General features: G+C 37.9%; 1 protein-coding gene across 9 annotated transcripts in view; it reads right to left on the minus strand.

Annotated features, from left to right (window-relative positions):
* The window catches only part of Nup98 (nucleoporin 98 and 96 precursor), a 110,487-nt gene that overhangs the window by 21,604 nt on the left and 76,758 nt on the right, over window positions 1-12,125 (minus strand). For 7 of the 9 annotated variants that reach the window (XM_063256594.1, XM_063256596.1, XM_063256593.1 and 4 more), the window contains 5 exons: window positions 11,175-11,357; window positions 10,093-10,246; window positions 7,589-8,018; window positions 6,171-6,400; window positions 4,916-5,179 (listed from right to left, as the gene is read on the minus strand). In XM_063256594.1, the coding sequence (XP_063112664.1) occupies window positions 4,916-5,179; window positions 6,171-6,400; window positions 7,589-8,018; window positions 10,093-10,246; window positions 11,175-11,357 (1,261 nt within the window). Of the gene's footprint in view, window positions 1-3,047; window positions 3,211-4,915; window positions 5,180-6,170; window positions 6,401-7,584; window positions 8,019-10,092; window positions 10,247-11,174; window positions 11,358-12,125 lie in introns of those variants that run through there. The other 2 variants (XR_010049855.1, XM_063256599.1) reach the window with 2 other exon arrangements.

The raw sequence follows: 12,125 nt of genomic DNA on the forward strand, positions 1-12,125 counted from the left end.
TGTACCACCATACTCCACTTTTTCTTTTTGTAATGGATAAAAGCATGTTTTATTTCAATGATTCATGTATATAATCACACAAGCCACCATATATAGACATTAGAGGAGAGCTTTATTTCTCAGTCTTCCTTTTTGAGCAGTTTTGTTTTTTTTTTTTTTTTTTTGGTACCAGGGATCAAACTCACAACCTTATGCTTGCGAGGCAAGCACTTACAGTGTAGAGCTAAATCCTGGGGCCCTTTGAACAATTTTAATGATCTTCCCCTCTTGTTTTTGGAGGTCTGCAGTTACTCCTCATGGTCTTGCTTCCTCGGTCTTAGACCTGAAGGCATTAGCCTACTTAGCCACAGCTCCTTGCAGGCTTTGCCTGCCTTTAGCTTGCAGATATGTTCCACGAGAATTAGTTGTCCTGAACACATTTCCCTCCACTGTCAGGTGCAGACTGATACACATAGTAGTCAATCTTCTTAGATTCACAGCAGCTCCTGAGCAGTCTGTGTGGAATCTGCCTCTTCCTCACCCAGGGTATCTTTTGTCATCTGAGCACCAATTATATCCTTTTGCTTACCTATGCCATATCCCTACCCTTCTGGTGACCCAGGGTATTTTCTTGGCATTGATCCCAGTACTAGACAGTCATAGAGTTGTGCATCAGATCATTTCTGATCAGCTTCTAAATCAGCTGAGAGGATTTGGCACTGGCGATTTGATTGGTCTCACTGGGATCCAACCAGATCATCTTTTACAAAGCGGAAAATACTAGAGGCAAACCTATACTCAAGCCTAAGCATACTCATGGCAGTGGTTGCCACACTAAGAGATATGCTTACCATGGTGTCCATTCCGTGTGTCAGTTCTAACTCTCCGCCCCGCTTTTGAGATGGTAAATTTTTCATAGTGTATAAAACATTTTATTATTTTTAATCACATATTATTTATTCTATGAATCCATGTTTGACACATTTCAAAGTTAAGTTGAATAAACTAACCTCCCTTACCTTTTTTTCCTTTTTTTTAAAGACAGTGTCTGAAGATGTAGTCCAGGCTAGCCTTGGATTCCTAATCCTTTTGCCTCAACCTCTTGCATGCTAGAATTACATGTTGAGGCCACCATACCCAACTCTAAATTTTCTATGTTCTTGAGTTTCTTTCTAGTTGTTTTATCACTTACTAATAGTGGGAGTAAAAAGCCAAAGTTTTTAGCAGCCTGAAAGTCAATGCCTTGCCAAAGATTTAATCTTAGCATCAGAAGAAAAGTAGGGCCTGGGGATTTAACTCAGCGCCTGCCTGGCAAGTGCGAGGTCGTGAGTTCGATCCCTGGTACCTCCCCCCCCAAAAAAAAAGAAGAAGAAGAAAAGTAGAAGGGCTGGGGATATAGCTCAGTGACACAGTACCTGCCTGGCAAGCATAAAGTCCTGAGTTAGATTTCTGGTACAAAGAAAAAAAGAGAGGAGAAAAAAAAAGAAGAAGAAGAAGAAAAAGAAAAGTCTGTACTGGCTGGACATTCAGCCCAGTGGCATAGCATCTCCTGGCAAGTATGAGGTCCTGAATTCAACTCTCAATATTAAAAAAGAAAGAAAGAAAGAAGAAACACAGAAGAAAAATAGAATTTATGAGTAAGTCTAAGGACCTGACTTACACTTTTTAAAATCTCTTCCCACTAGATGGTAGGCATGCTGAAGGGAACAACATTAACTTTTCTTTTTTGGTACCGGAATTTGAATTCACGACTGCACGCTTGTAAGGCAGGTGCTTATGCCACTGAGCTAAATCCTCAGTTCAACAGTAACTTAACGATTTGTAATCTTTCTAAATTTATAGAGCATCTCTCCCAAAGATAAAATCACACTATACAAATGTATAAAGATCATAAAAGGGACTGAGATAACTGTGCAGTGATAATGCAGTATAACCAGGCATTTATAAATAAGTTGTTGATTCTAGCTTTTTGTATGATTTGTTTCTTATAATCTCAAAATCAGTTGAGTGCTCCAAAATAAACTCAGTAAGTGGCTAGAATTAGTTGGGTTTAGATGAATTAGGTCTCAATAAACAAGGTCAGATCAAAGATCTTATTATACACAGATGAAGCTGAACTATGTTGTTTTATGTATTCTTTTAAATCAAGATTTGCATCAAGATACTCATTAAGCACTTGCTGAATGCATTATTATGGAGGTGGAACTTAAAAAAACTCAAAAATATACATATGGAAAATTCTCTTAAAAAGTTAATGAGGCAGTATGGTGGTGCACACTTGGAATCCAAGCACTTGGGAGGCTGAGGCAGGTAGATCATCACAAGTTCCAGACCAGCCTGGGCTACAAAATGAACCTAAGGCCAGCCTGAACCATGTAGCGAGTCCCTGTCTCAAAAAGACAAAAATATAAATAAAATGAAAGTTAATGTCTCAATCCAGAAAGTAAATTTCTTTCTTTCTTTTTTTGGTACCAGGAATTGAAATCACAATCTTATGCTTGCCAGACAGGTGCCGTGCTGCTGAGCTATATCCCCAGCCCTCTTTTTTTGGTTTCTTGAGACAAGGTCTCACTATGTAGTTCAGGCTAGCCTTGAACCTGTGACCATCCTCCTGCCTCAGCCTTACAGCTGTTGGGATTACAGGCATGCACCATCATTCCCAGCATCAGTACTTAAATTTCTAGATTTTCTACAGAACTATCTTGCCTTGAAGGTCTTCCTCTTGTCCACTGCAGTCTCCTCCAATGTCATCCTTGTCCTCTCTCTCTCCTCTCTAGAGGCATTTTGTTAATTTCTCCCTTCTCTGGAAGGCCTTTATACCTTTGGTCCATGTTCTTTCTCACCAAAACACAATGCTCTACCTGCCTCTTCTTATTCTCTTTCTTTTTTGGATCTTACCACCATCTCACCTTTACCTTCTACATTAGGTCTCTATGTCTCTACAGTGAATTCCAGTCCCATCTATAGCAGAGAGATCAGCTTCTACAGGAATATGGCCTTTGTTGGGAGTTTAGTCAGTCTACTCTGGGTCAAGCAGAGTAACTAAAAAGAATATGGCCTGTTCCTACCTTCAGGGAGAGCTTCAGGGAGTGGGAGATGCTAGATAGCAGCAGGTAGCAACGTAGGATTCATCTCCGGAATAGGACCACTAACAGTTTCTGCAGGTGTACAGTGAAGTGAAGCTATATGGGATGGTGAATCACGGACAAAACAGGTAGCATGTGAGCTGGCCTTGAATTTAAAAGACAGAAAGGGCAAAATATGTGCATGATCCTTGGCATAAGTAAAGATGTGAATACAGAAAGCACAAAGCCTCCAGAAAAGATTGGCCCATTCTGCCTCCTCCCCATCAACCTAGTCTTGCTCAGACAGTGCATGTGTGCAGCAGGTCTGGAAGAAGTTCTATCTAGGCAAGGGCTATAGTTATTATATACTCCAGGGCCAGCCAACCTAAGATCTCAGAGCGAGGAAAATAGAACAGTTTCAGAATATGACAGGTAAGTGGTGGGACTGAGGAGCCAGCTTACATTATGTACTGCTTTTTCTAAGACTACCTTTTCTGATGATACCCTACCCACTCCTCCCAAAGAGCCAGGAGATAAGATCACCGTATCTTCTTAGCCCTCTGAATTCTATCCCCATAGGAAGATGGGGGTACAATAACCTAACTTGTAGCTCTCAGTCTCTACCCCAGCAACCCGATCCACTTGCTCAGAAAATTAATGCACTGTCCTTCCCAAGATAGAGGCTTTTCCTGCATGCTTCCAAGGTCAATGTAAAGGGACAAAGTTCCTCAGCAGAAGACAGAAGGCAGTACCCTGAGGCGAGGTCATTTTAACCTAATTCTTAAGTCTCCATCAAATTCCTTCCAACCCAATTCTTTTCTTTCTTTCTTTCTTTTTTTTTTTTTTTTTTTTTTTTGTCTTTTTGAGACAGGGTCCATCTATGCAGTTCAGGCTGACCTTGAACTCATAATGATCTTCCTGCCTCAGCCTCCCAAGTGCTAGGATTACAGATGTGAGCCATCATGCCCAGCCCAACCGAATTCTTAGGTCTCCATCAAACTGATACAAAAACTTACATTTAAGATATTCTGAATACTATTGACAGAAAAAAAAACTTTCAAAACAAATTAATGTCAAGAAAGGAATTTCCTAATATGGTACATTTATGCATCAAAGATTCTGCTTAAATGTATCTATATTGTTCAACATTTATAATGACACATAAAAAGAACAGAATACCAACAACAAACTGTCTTTGGATATACCTTGCCCTGGGTATATCTTAAATCTATGTATATACTACATAAACTATGAAGAAAACCTTCCAAGTACAAAATGCACACTGAAATGTTTGCACCAAATTGCAGTCATAGGATTGGATGATGGTGATTTCTATATATCTGTAACATAATTAAAATGATTTTAATTTTCTCACTGTTTGTCCATTTTATATGCTTCAATTTTATAACTTGAACAACTATTTCTAAGATGACAATATGTAATCTATTAACTAGTGATTTCCTACTGTTTATTTTTTCTGAAATTCTGTATAACTTGTACCCTTTTTTTTTCTCCTTAAATAAAATTTTAAAAAAATGATTTTAATTCAGTAAATACAATAAGTTAGGTTCTAGATAGATGGTGACTTAACAAGACATGTCCTCTTCTAGAGAAAAAAGCAATTTTCCTGCAAAGTCCACGCTTAATATATAGGTTAGAACACAAGGCAAAGGTGCTGGGGATTTAGCTCAGCGGCATAAGCACCTGCTTTGCAAGCATGCGGTTGTGAGTTCGATCCCTGGTCCCGATAAAAATGAAAAAAAAAAAAAAAAAAAAAGAGAGAGAACACAAGGCAAATTCACAACTTGGAGTGGGGCAGTGGACAATGAGAGGAAACAGGCAGAGGCACAGAGAAGGACCATATTCCCTACCTGACTGCTGTGCCAGAGAGCAGGCTGCACTGATCCTATTGCCTGTGAGGTAGCTGAAGACAGCCTCTATGGGATTGTCTTTTCGGGTCGAGACTTCCTCTTCAATTAGAGCTGTAGTACTATTGGATAGCCAGTGGGAGAAAGCTCTCCTTCGCTCCAGAATCTGAGTGTATGCACTGGGCTCACCCGGTTGGCTGTCAAGATCTTTCAGGTGGCCCCACAGGGCTTCACATAATGTCCATGTCAAGCTCCAAGGCTTCACAACTAGGGAAAGGACAGAAAAAGCAATGCTATAACACAAAAACTTACAATTCCAGAATTGCACTACTGTAATTGTAGCGTTAAAAAAAAAAATCGTAAATTAATGAACAACATAAATATCCACCCAAATTTGTTACCTGGAAACTGTCTCTATCTTACTCATTTCAGATGATAAAGATCCTTTAATTTGATTAAAATCTGTCTACAAAATGCTTTATATATAAAGTGCATTGTTCAAAGTACTTTAAGCAAGCCAACTTTAATCCACACAACATTAACTATATAATGGTTAACTTCATTCTATAGCTGGAAAAAAAATGATCTACAGAGACTTAGGTGACTTGCCCAAAGTTACAAGTATTACATAGCAGACAGAGTCAGGATTGTAATATAGGTAAAAAGACCAATTCCATTTTCTAAATCAGAATGGTCTACTGCCTCTTAAAAACAAAACAAAACAAACCACTGTTACTCCTTTTAAGCTATTTACCTTTTGGGAAGATAACTTACATGTTTGAAAAGAGGAGACAATGAACAGGGCATTATAGTCAGTAAAGGTGAATATAATGAAATATAACTTTTCTACTGTTTCAAATAAAAGTAGGCATAGAATTTCATGATCCAGTATTGGCTGCAGTTCTTTGAGGAAAAATGTATGTATTACAAAGATAAAAATTGTAAATGATAAACTAGGGGTGGTGACATATTCATATAATCCAAGGATTTAGAAGGCTGAGGCAAGAAGATTGCTACATGTTTGAGGCAGTCCTGAGCTACATAATCTCCTCAAGCCCAGCTTGAAATACACAGCAAGACTCTCGAAAACATCAAAGAGTAACAAACACAAAACTGTAAATGCTAACAATTTTTTTTTATGTGAGTTCTGCATAAGCTCAGGAACATAAGATTCGCGAAAGGAAATAGATCCTCCTAGAAACACATTACTAGTCCTATTCCTGGGATATTAAAAATCAGAAACATAGTGTGTACTTACTCTGTGCTTCTAATAAATCTCTGGATACTTCCTTTACCCAGTGTACATAGTCATGAATGACAGCAACTCCCACATTGGGGGTGATGAAAGGACACATTTCATCAACATTGACAGTGCTATGTTTTAATTTCAGCTCCAAAGGTGTCTGAAATAACTGCAGATCTTCATCCAGCTTCCTTTGTCTTAAATTGAGTTTTTCCAGGTGAACTTTGAATGGGGACTCAGTTAGGCTACAAGGAATGGCAAGTAAGAAACAAGACAGAAAATGAATAAAAGACAGAAGCTAAGATTTCCTTATAATCAAGCCTTTTTTTTAAACAAATGGGATGCAAAATATTTCAGTGATTTTAAAAGAAATTTTGGTATGATCAATGCATAACAAAATGTGTTAATGCATAGAAATGTCACAGAGAATCTCATTCATTTTTATAATTAATGTTATTATGTGGGTGAGGAGCAAAGAGGAATAAAGATCATCAAGATTTGCTACATCCTGTACTCATTCCCTAAGGTGAATGTAAACTTCATGTATTTCATTACAGAAAATACAGAGGCAGAAGGTCGCATGTTTGAACCTGCTCTGGACAACTTGGCAACACCCCTTGTCTCAAAATAAAAAGGGCTTGGGATATAACTTGATGCAAAGACCCTGAGTTCAAATCCTTGTATCACAAACACACACATCCATGCATGCACTAAGGCAGGCAGGCAGACAAGAGATTAAACATTAACTCTACAAAAATCAGCATTTTTGTACAATCACTAAAATGTATTTGCACACACAACATACACACACACAATAAACCCATTCTCAAGTTAAAAACAAAAACATTTTGTTTCCTAAGCACACTGAGTTTATCCACTGTACAAGGAGTAAACAGATAATCTGATCCAGGCATTCAGAAGTCAAAGGTCTTTTATTATTAGGCCAGGTAATAACAACCAAGAAAATCAATGTAGTTAGCCTTTAATTGGTTGCACCATGCATCTGGATATTATAAAACCCCAAAGGCCAAGAGATTGTGAGATGTCTTTTTCATAAACACTTATCAAAAGTAATGAAACTAAACTTATAGATATTAAAAGGATTTGCTGGATATTCTGGTGCATACCTGTAATCTCAGCTGCTCAAAAGACCGAGGCAGAAAGATCACAAATTCAAGGCCAACACATGCAACTTGTCTCAAAAAGGGCTGGGGATGTAGCGCAATGATAGACTATCCTGGGTTTGATTCCCAGTAAGACAAATATAATCAAAACAAACAATACAACAAAAAAACTCTCCTATTTGAAAATGTGCTAGGAATAAATACAGCAAATTACAAGTCAGGATCCTGACCCTGCATTTCCTGATGATAAAGTTTTTTTCTCACCTACCATACTGTTTTGCTCAAAAATTATCAAGGAATGTAACTCACGATTTAACAGCCATTGGATTGGGTAGGAATCCATATTCCATACAATCAGCAATCTGATGATTTTCCAGTTCAAGAGAGTCACTAAGCCGTTCTCCACTATTAGCAAGAGTCCAGTTAGGGCCCCAACCAACCCGAAATGAGCGTCCCATGAACAGGGCCATATCCATCAAGAGATTTCCCTTGCCATACGTGACAGACTTTTCAAGAGGGACTAAACCTGGATGCCTTCGTGTGCCCACTGTTTTCAACTGAACCTCAGGGGCTGGGCTAGGCACTGTAAACACAGTGGCCAGTGGTGGAGGGACAGACCAAGGTGATGTGGATGGTATATTCATTAATGATGATGCTCTGGGAGTTCGGCATTCTTGCACAGAGGCACTTGGTGAAAGAAAAGCTCCGCTTGTAAATTTTGATTGTAGTAACCCACCAACTGAAATGAGGGAGAAAAAGACTTTTAACAACATACTTTATTGTTTCATTAAAAATCAGTAAAGCAAGCTGGGAGTTTAGCTGAACAGCACAAGCACTTGCCTGGCAAATGTGAGGTTGTAAGTTCGACCCCCAGTACAAAAACCAAAAAAACAAACAAAAAATAGTAAGGCAGAAGAAATCATTCAGTATTTCATCAGACTAATTAAATAAAAGATGGATGGCCAGAAGCAAGTCAGTTAACATAGATACTATTTTTCAATCAGGAAATCAATGATACTAATAAACACTACTACCTTTGAAAAATTACTTAGCACTTACCCGCAGCAGACTCTGTATAACACATCTGTGCACATCTTTTCCCTTTTACTAACTTTTACACAGTAAGCATTACTATCATCTCCATTTTAAAAGTGAGAAAACTGGGGCTGGGGATATCACTCAGTGAGTTTGATTCCCCATACAATCAATCAATGTGAGAAAACTGACCTCAGGTAAGTGTCTAGTCCAAATCTACCAATCAACTAAATGGTAGGAGTGGGAGCTGAACTCAGGGAAGTCTGGCATCAGTGCTTATACCCTCACTGGAATTTTACATGTAATTCTTTTAAGAAATACTCATGTTCTGAACTCTCTAATGCTCAATATTAGACTTAAGGAATAAAATCACATGGGGGCTTCTTATGATTGTATATGTACATTTTTAAGGAAGAGTTCTTACTACTACTGCCCTTTTCTAATGTTTTTAAAAAATTTGGTACCAGAGTTCAAACACATGGCCTCATGTTTGCCAGGCAGGTGCTTATGCCACTGAGCTAAATCCCCAGCCCTCTAATTTTATAAACATATACATATTCAATTTTACATACATATTTTATATACATATAAAATACATTTTTCTGATACTGGGGAGTGAACCTAGGGCCTCTGAACTAAAGTACATCCCACCAGTTTTAAAATGATTTTTTGGAAATCAACTAGCCAGCCTTCCTGGTAAGCTGTGCAAGTCGCATGCGAGTTACAGGGAAAGAAAGTTAGCATCCTCTCGTGAGCCTAATGGTGCCCAGGCTGAGAATCAAACACCCTCTTGCTCCTTCCCATTAGCAACTAGATGGTTCCAAGGACAGCCTGAGTTGATAGCAAGGTATAGAAAGCAACTAAATGCTTGTATTGTTTGGTTGATTATGCAGGCCTGGGGATCTGTTGGGAGGATGACAGTATGTAATATAGCAAATACAGGGGATTTCTTTGTATCTTATCTTTGAAGTCTAATACTATTGGTCATAGTTTAAATCCAGCATTTGGAAAGCTGAAGTAGAAGGATCACTCTAAGTTTAAGGCCAGACTGGGTTCCATAGTGAGTTCAAGGCCAACTTGAACTATATAGTGAGCCACCATCTCAAAAATAAACAATAAATGAGAGATGAACAACAAAAATCACAGATGCTTCATCAGTCAAAAGAATTTTACAAAAAGTTTATAATAAGGGAACACAAAAAATCGACATTTAATTAGGTTTTAAAGCAACATGTATCTCTTTCTGGTAGCTTTGTGGCTTTCACAATGTTTTGAAGTATCTGCTTAAGTTCTTCACTGACATCAATAGTCTATTTGCAATCCCCCTAGAGAAAGAAAAGCTTTAAAATCCAGTTTGCAACATCTGGTGTAGGGAAAATAAAAATCTGATGAATTTTTAAGGAAAACAACATTTATCCCTAGAAAGCAGTAACACTGTATTAAAACTGCACAAAAAAATACAGGATGATTTGCAGAATACTCCGAATAACATATAACAACAAATTAGGAAATCAGAATTTACCATCTAATACATATTCATAAGCAGACAAAAATATGTCACTAAACAAACTACAAATGCTGTTTTTCATACAACTTCTACATTTGTATCAACAAAGGTAACTCTGGTTCTTAAAATCTGGCCATACCCAAAAGATACTTATGAATATAATTTCTGACGTAGGAGATATTTGCAGATGTCTTCTCAATTTAGAAAAGAACAAAAGGCATGACTTGGTGACACTACAGTTTTCTGTAAAATGAAGTATTTTATATGGTACCTAGTGAACGGGATTTTGATGAGTGGATTGCTGAAATGGGGAGTCTTGGAGAACAGATTTCTTGAGAAGTATCTCCTTTGGAAGGAAGATGACTAAAGTGTTGATCCATTATATCTACATCTTCTTCATCAGCAAGCAATGATGCTTTCATGATCTAAAAAGGCAATATCCACAGAATGAATGTGTCTTCCCCAAATGAAATACCAGCAAAGTTTATAACAACCAAAAAAATTGCTTTTTTTCAAGGCTATGTCCATCACTCTGCATGTGCAGTCTATTATACTGCATGTGTCTAATGGGGGAAGGTATATAATTTTTCGCTGCCTTGTATCTATCTATGTTTCACTACAGCCTAGCACACAGCAGTTGCTCACATCTGCTGAATACTTTTGAATTCAAACATTAGTTGCAGACTAAACTTAAGAAATCGTAAGTCAGGCTGGGGAAAGTACAGACAGCTTTAAGAAAAACTGTATGTAATAAAAGTATTTAGAAGTTTTGTGGAGCCAGGCATGGTTATGCATGCCTGTAATCCCAGCCCTTGGGAGGCTGAGGTAGAAGGACTGCTCCAAGTTAAGGCCAGCCTGGACTACATAGGGAGACCTCAACTCAAAAAAAAAAAAAATCAAGTTTCACTGGGGATTTAGCTTAGCAGCCTGCCTGACAAGCATGAGATTGTGAGTTTGATCCCTAGTACAAAAAGAAAAAAAAAAAAAAAAAAATCAATATTCATTCTTCACTTACAGACCTATAAAACCACCTAAGTCAACACAGTATTTTATTGAGAAAAATCAGTCCATTGTTAAATAACTTGCCAATAGTCATTACAAAATTTGGATTTAAATGCAGTCTTCTAATTCTGAAGTACTTATGTCCAAGAGCCCTATTATTTGATTCTCAATATAAGCTTTCCTTCCTAAGTGGAAACATGAGGCCAAAAGATTTGCCATATATATGTATTTTTCCATTAGAGTTAATGCTTAATGGTTTTAACTGCATAATCAAGGAAGAGGCCTGTTGTTATGCAAAAGAAATAAAATACCAGTTTAGTTTTCTGTAACAAGGATGGGTTAGAATTTCACCTGTAAGACATGTGGATTAATTCCCAGTGAAGATGCAATGTGGGTTGAGGCAGACACAGGTTCCTGATCCTCAGGCATGCTGTCTTCTAACATGGAATCCAAAACTGGCTCCTGGGTGATATCTACCATGTCACTGTCCAGTTCCACAACCCTCCCTAACTGCTCCACCTCTGGACTCTGGGTCTGTAGACAGCAAAAGAATGAGGGAAACTGCATTAAAATATACCAAATAAATACAGAACTTCTAGATCAGATTTAGTTTACTCAGAATATGGTACAGCAATATTAGATTTTTTCCCTCGTATCATGAGGTGAGAGAGCAGATTTGAAAAGGAGATTTCACAGTAATTGCTCCCAAAAACCTGTATTTGAGATCTAAATGAAGGATACATGGAATTGTGCTTTTGTAATATTATGGCATGGGGTCTGGGCCAAAAGCCAGCATCCATACTGAAACAAATTGTGGTTTTTGGAGACAAATATTATGTCTTACCTGATTTAGATAACAAATAGAATTTTCTAATTTACATAGGATCACCCTGTTCACCTACTGTGTTGAAGCCAAAAGCAACTGAGAAGAAAATTAAAGGTACATATAGTGGGGCACAGTGATGTAGTCTGTAAACTCAACTCCTTGGGAAGCTGAAGCAAGAAGAGAGCAAGTTCCAGGGCAGGTGGGGTCATGTAGGAAGTACCACACAACAAAACACCAGAAAAGAAATCAAACCAAACCAAACCAAAACTCCAGTCGCTAGAAACTGCATTTTCTTAAATATTTGGAAATAAATTTCTGGTTAGCACAATTTTGAGCCTAGCAACATCTTTTCAGTGACTCAGTCCTAAGGTTAGCTAAGCTCTACTAGTGTAGTTCGATGTAAAACAGAAGGAATGCATATTCTAATTTCCCAAAAGAACAAAATATCGCTAGCAATGATTCGAATTGGCAATAAT

The sequence above is a fragment of the Cavia porcellus genome, unplaced genomic scaffold (genome assembly GCF_034190915.1).
Source record: "Cavia porcellus strain 051 isolate PalLab524CR breed Dunkin Hartley unplaced genomic scaffold, mCavPor4.1 scaffold_9, whole genome shotgun sequence".
NCBI lineage: Eukaryota > Metazoa > Chordata > Mammalia > Rodentia > Caviidae > Cavia > Cavia porcellus.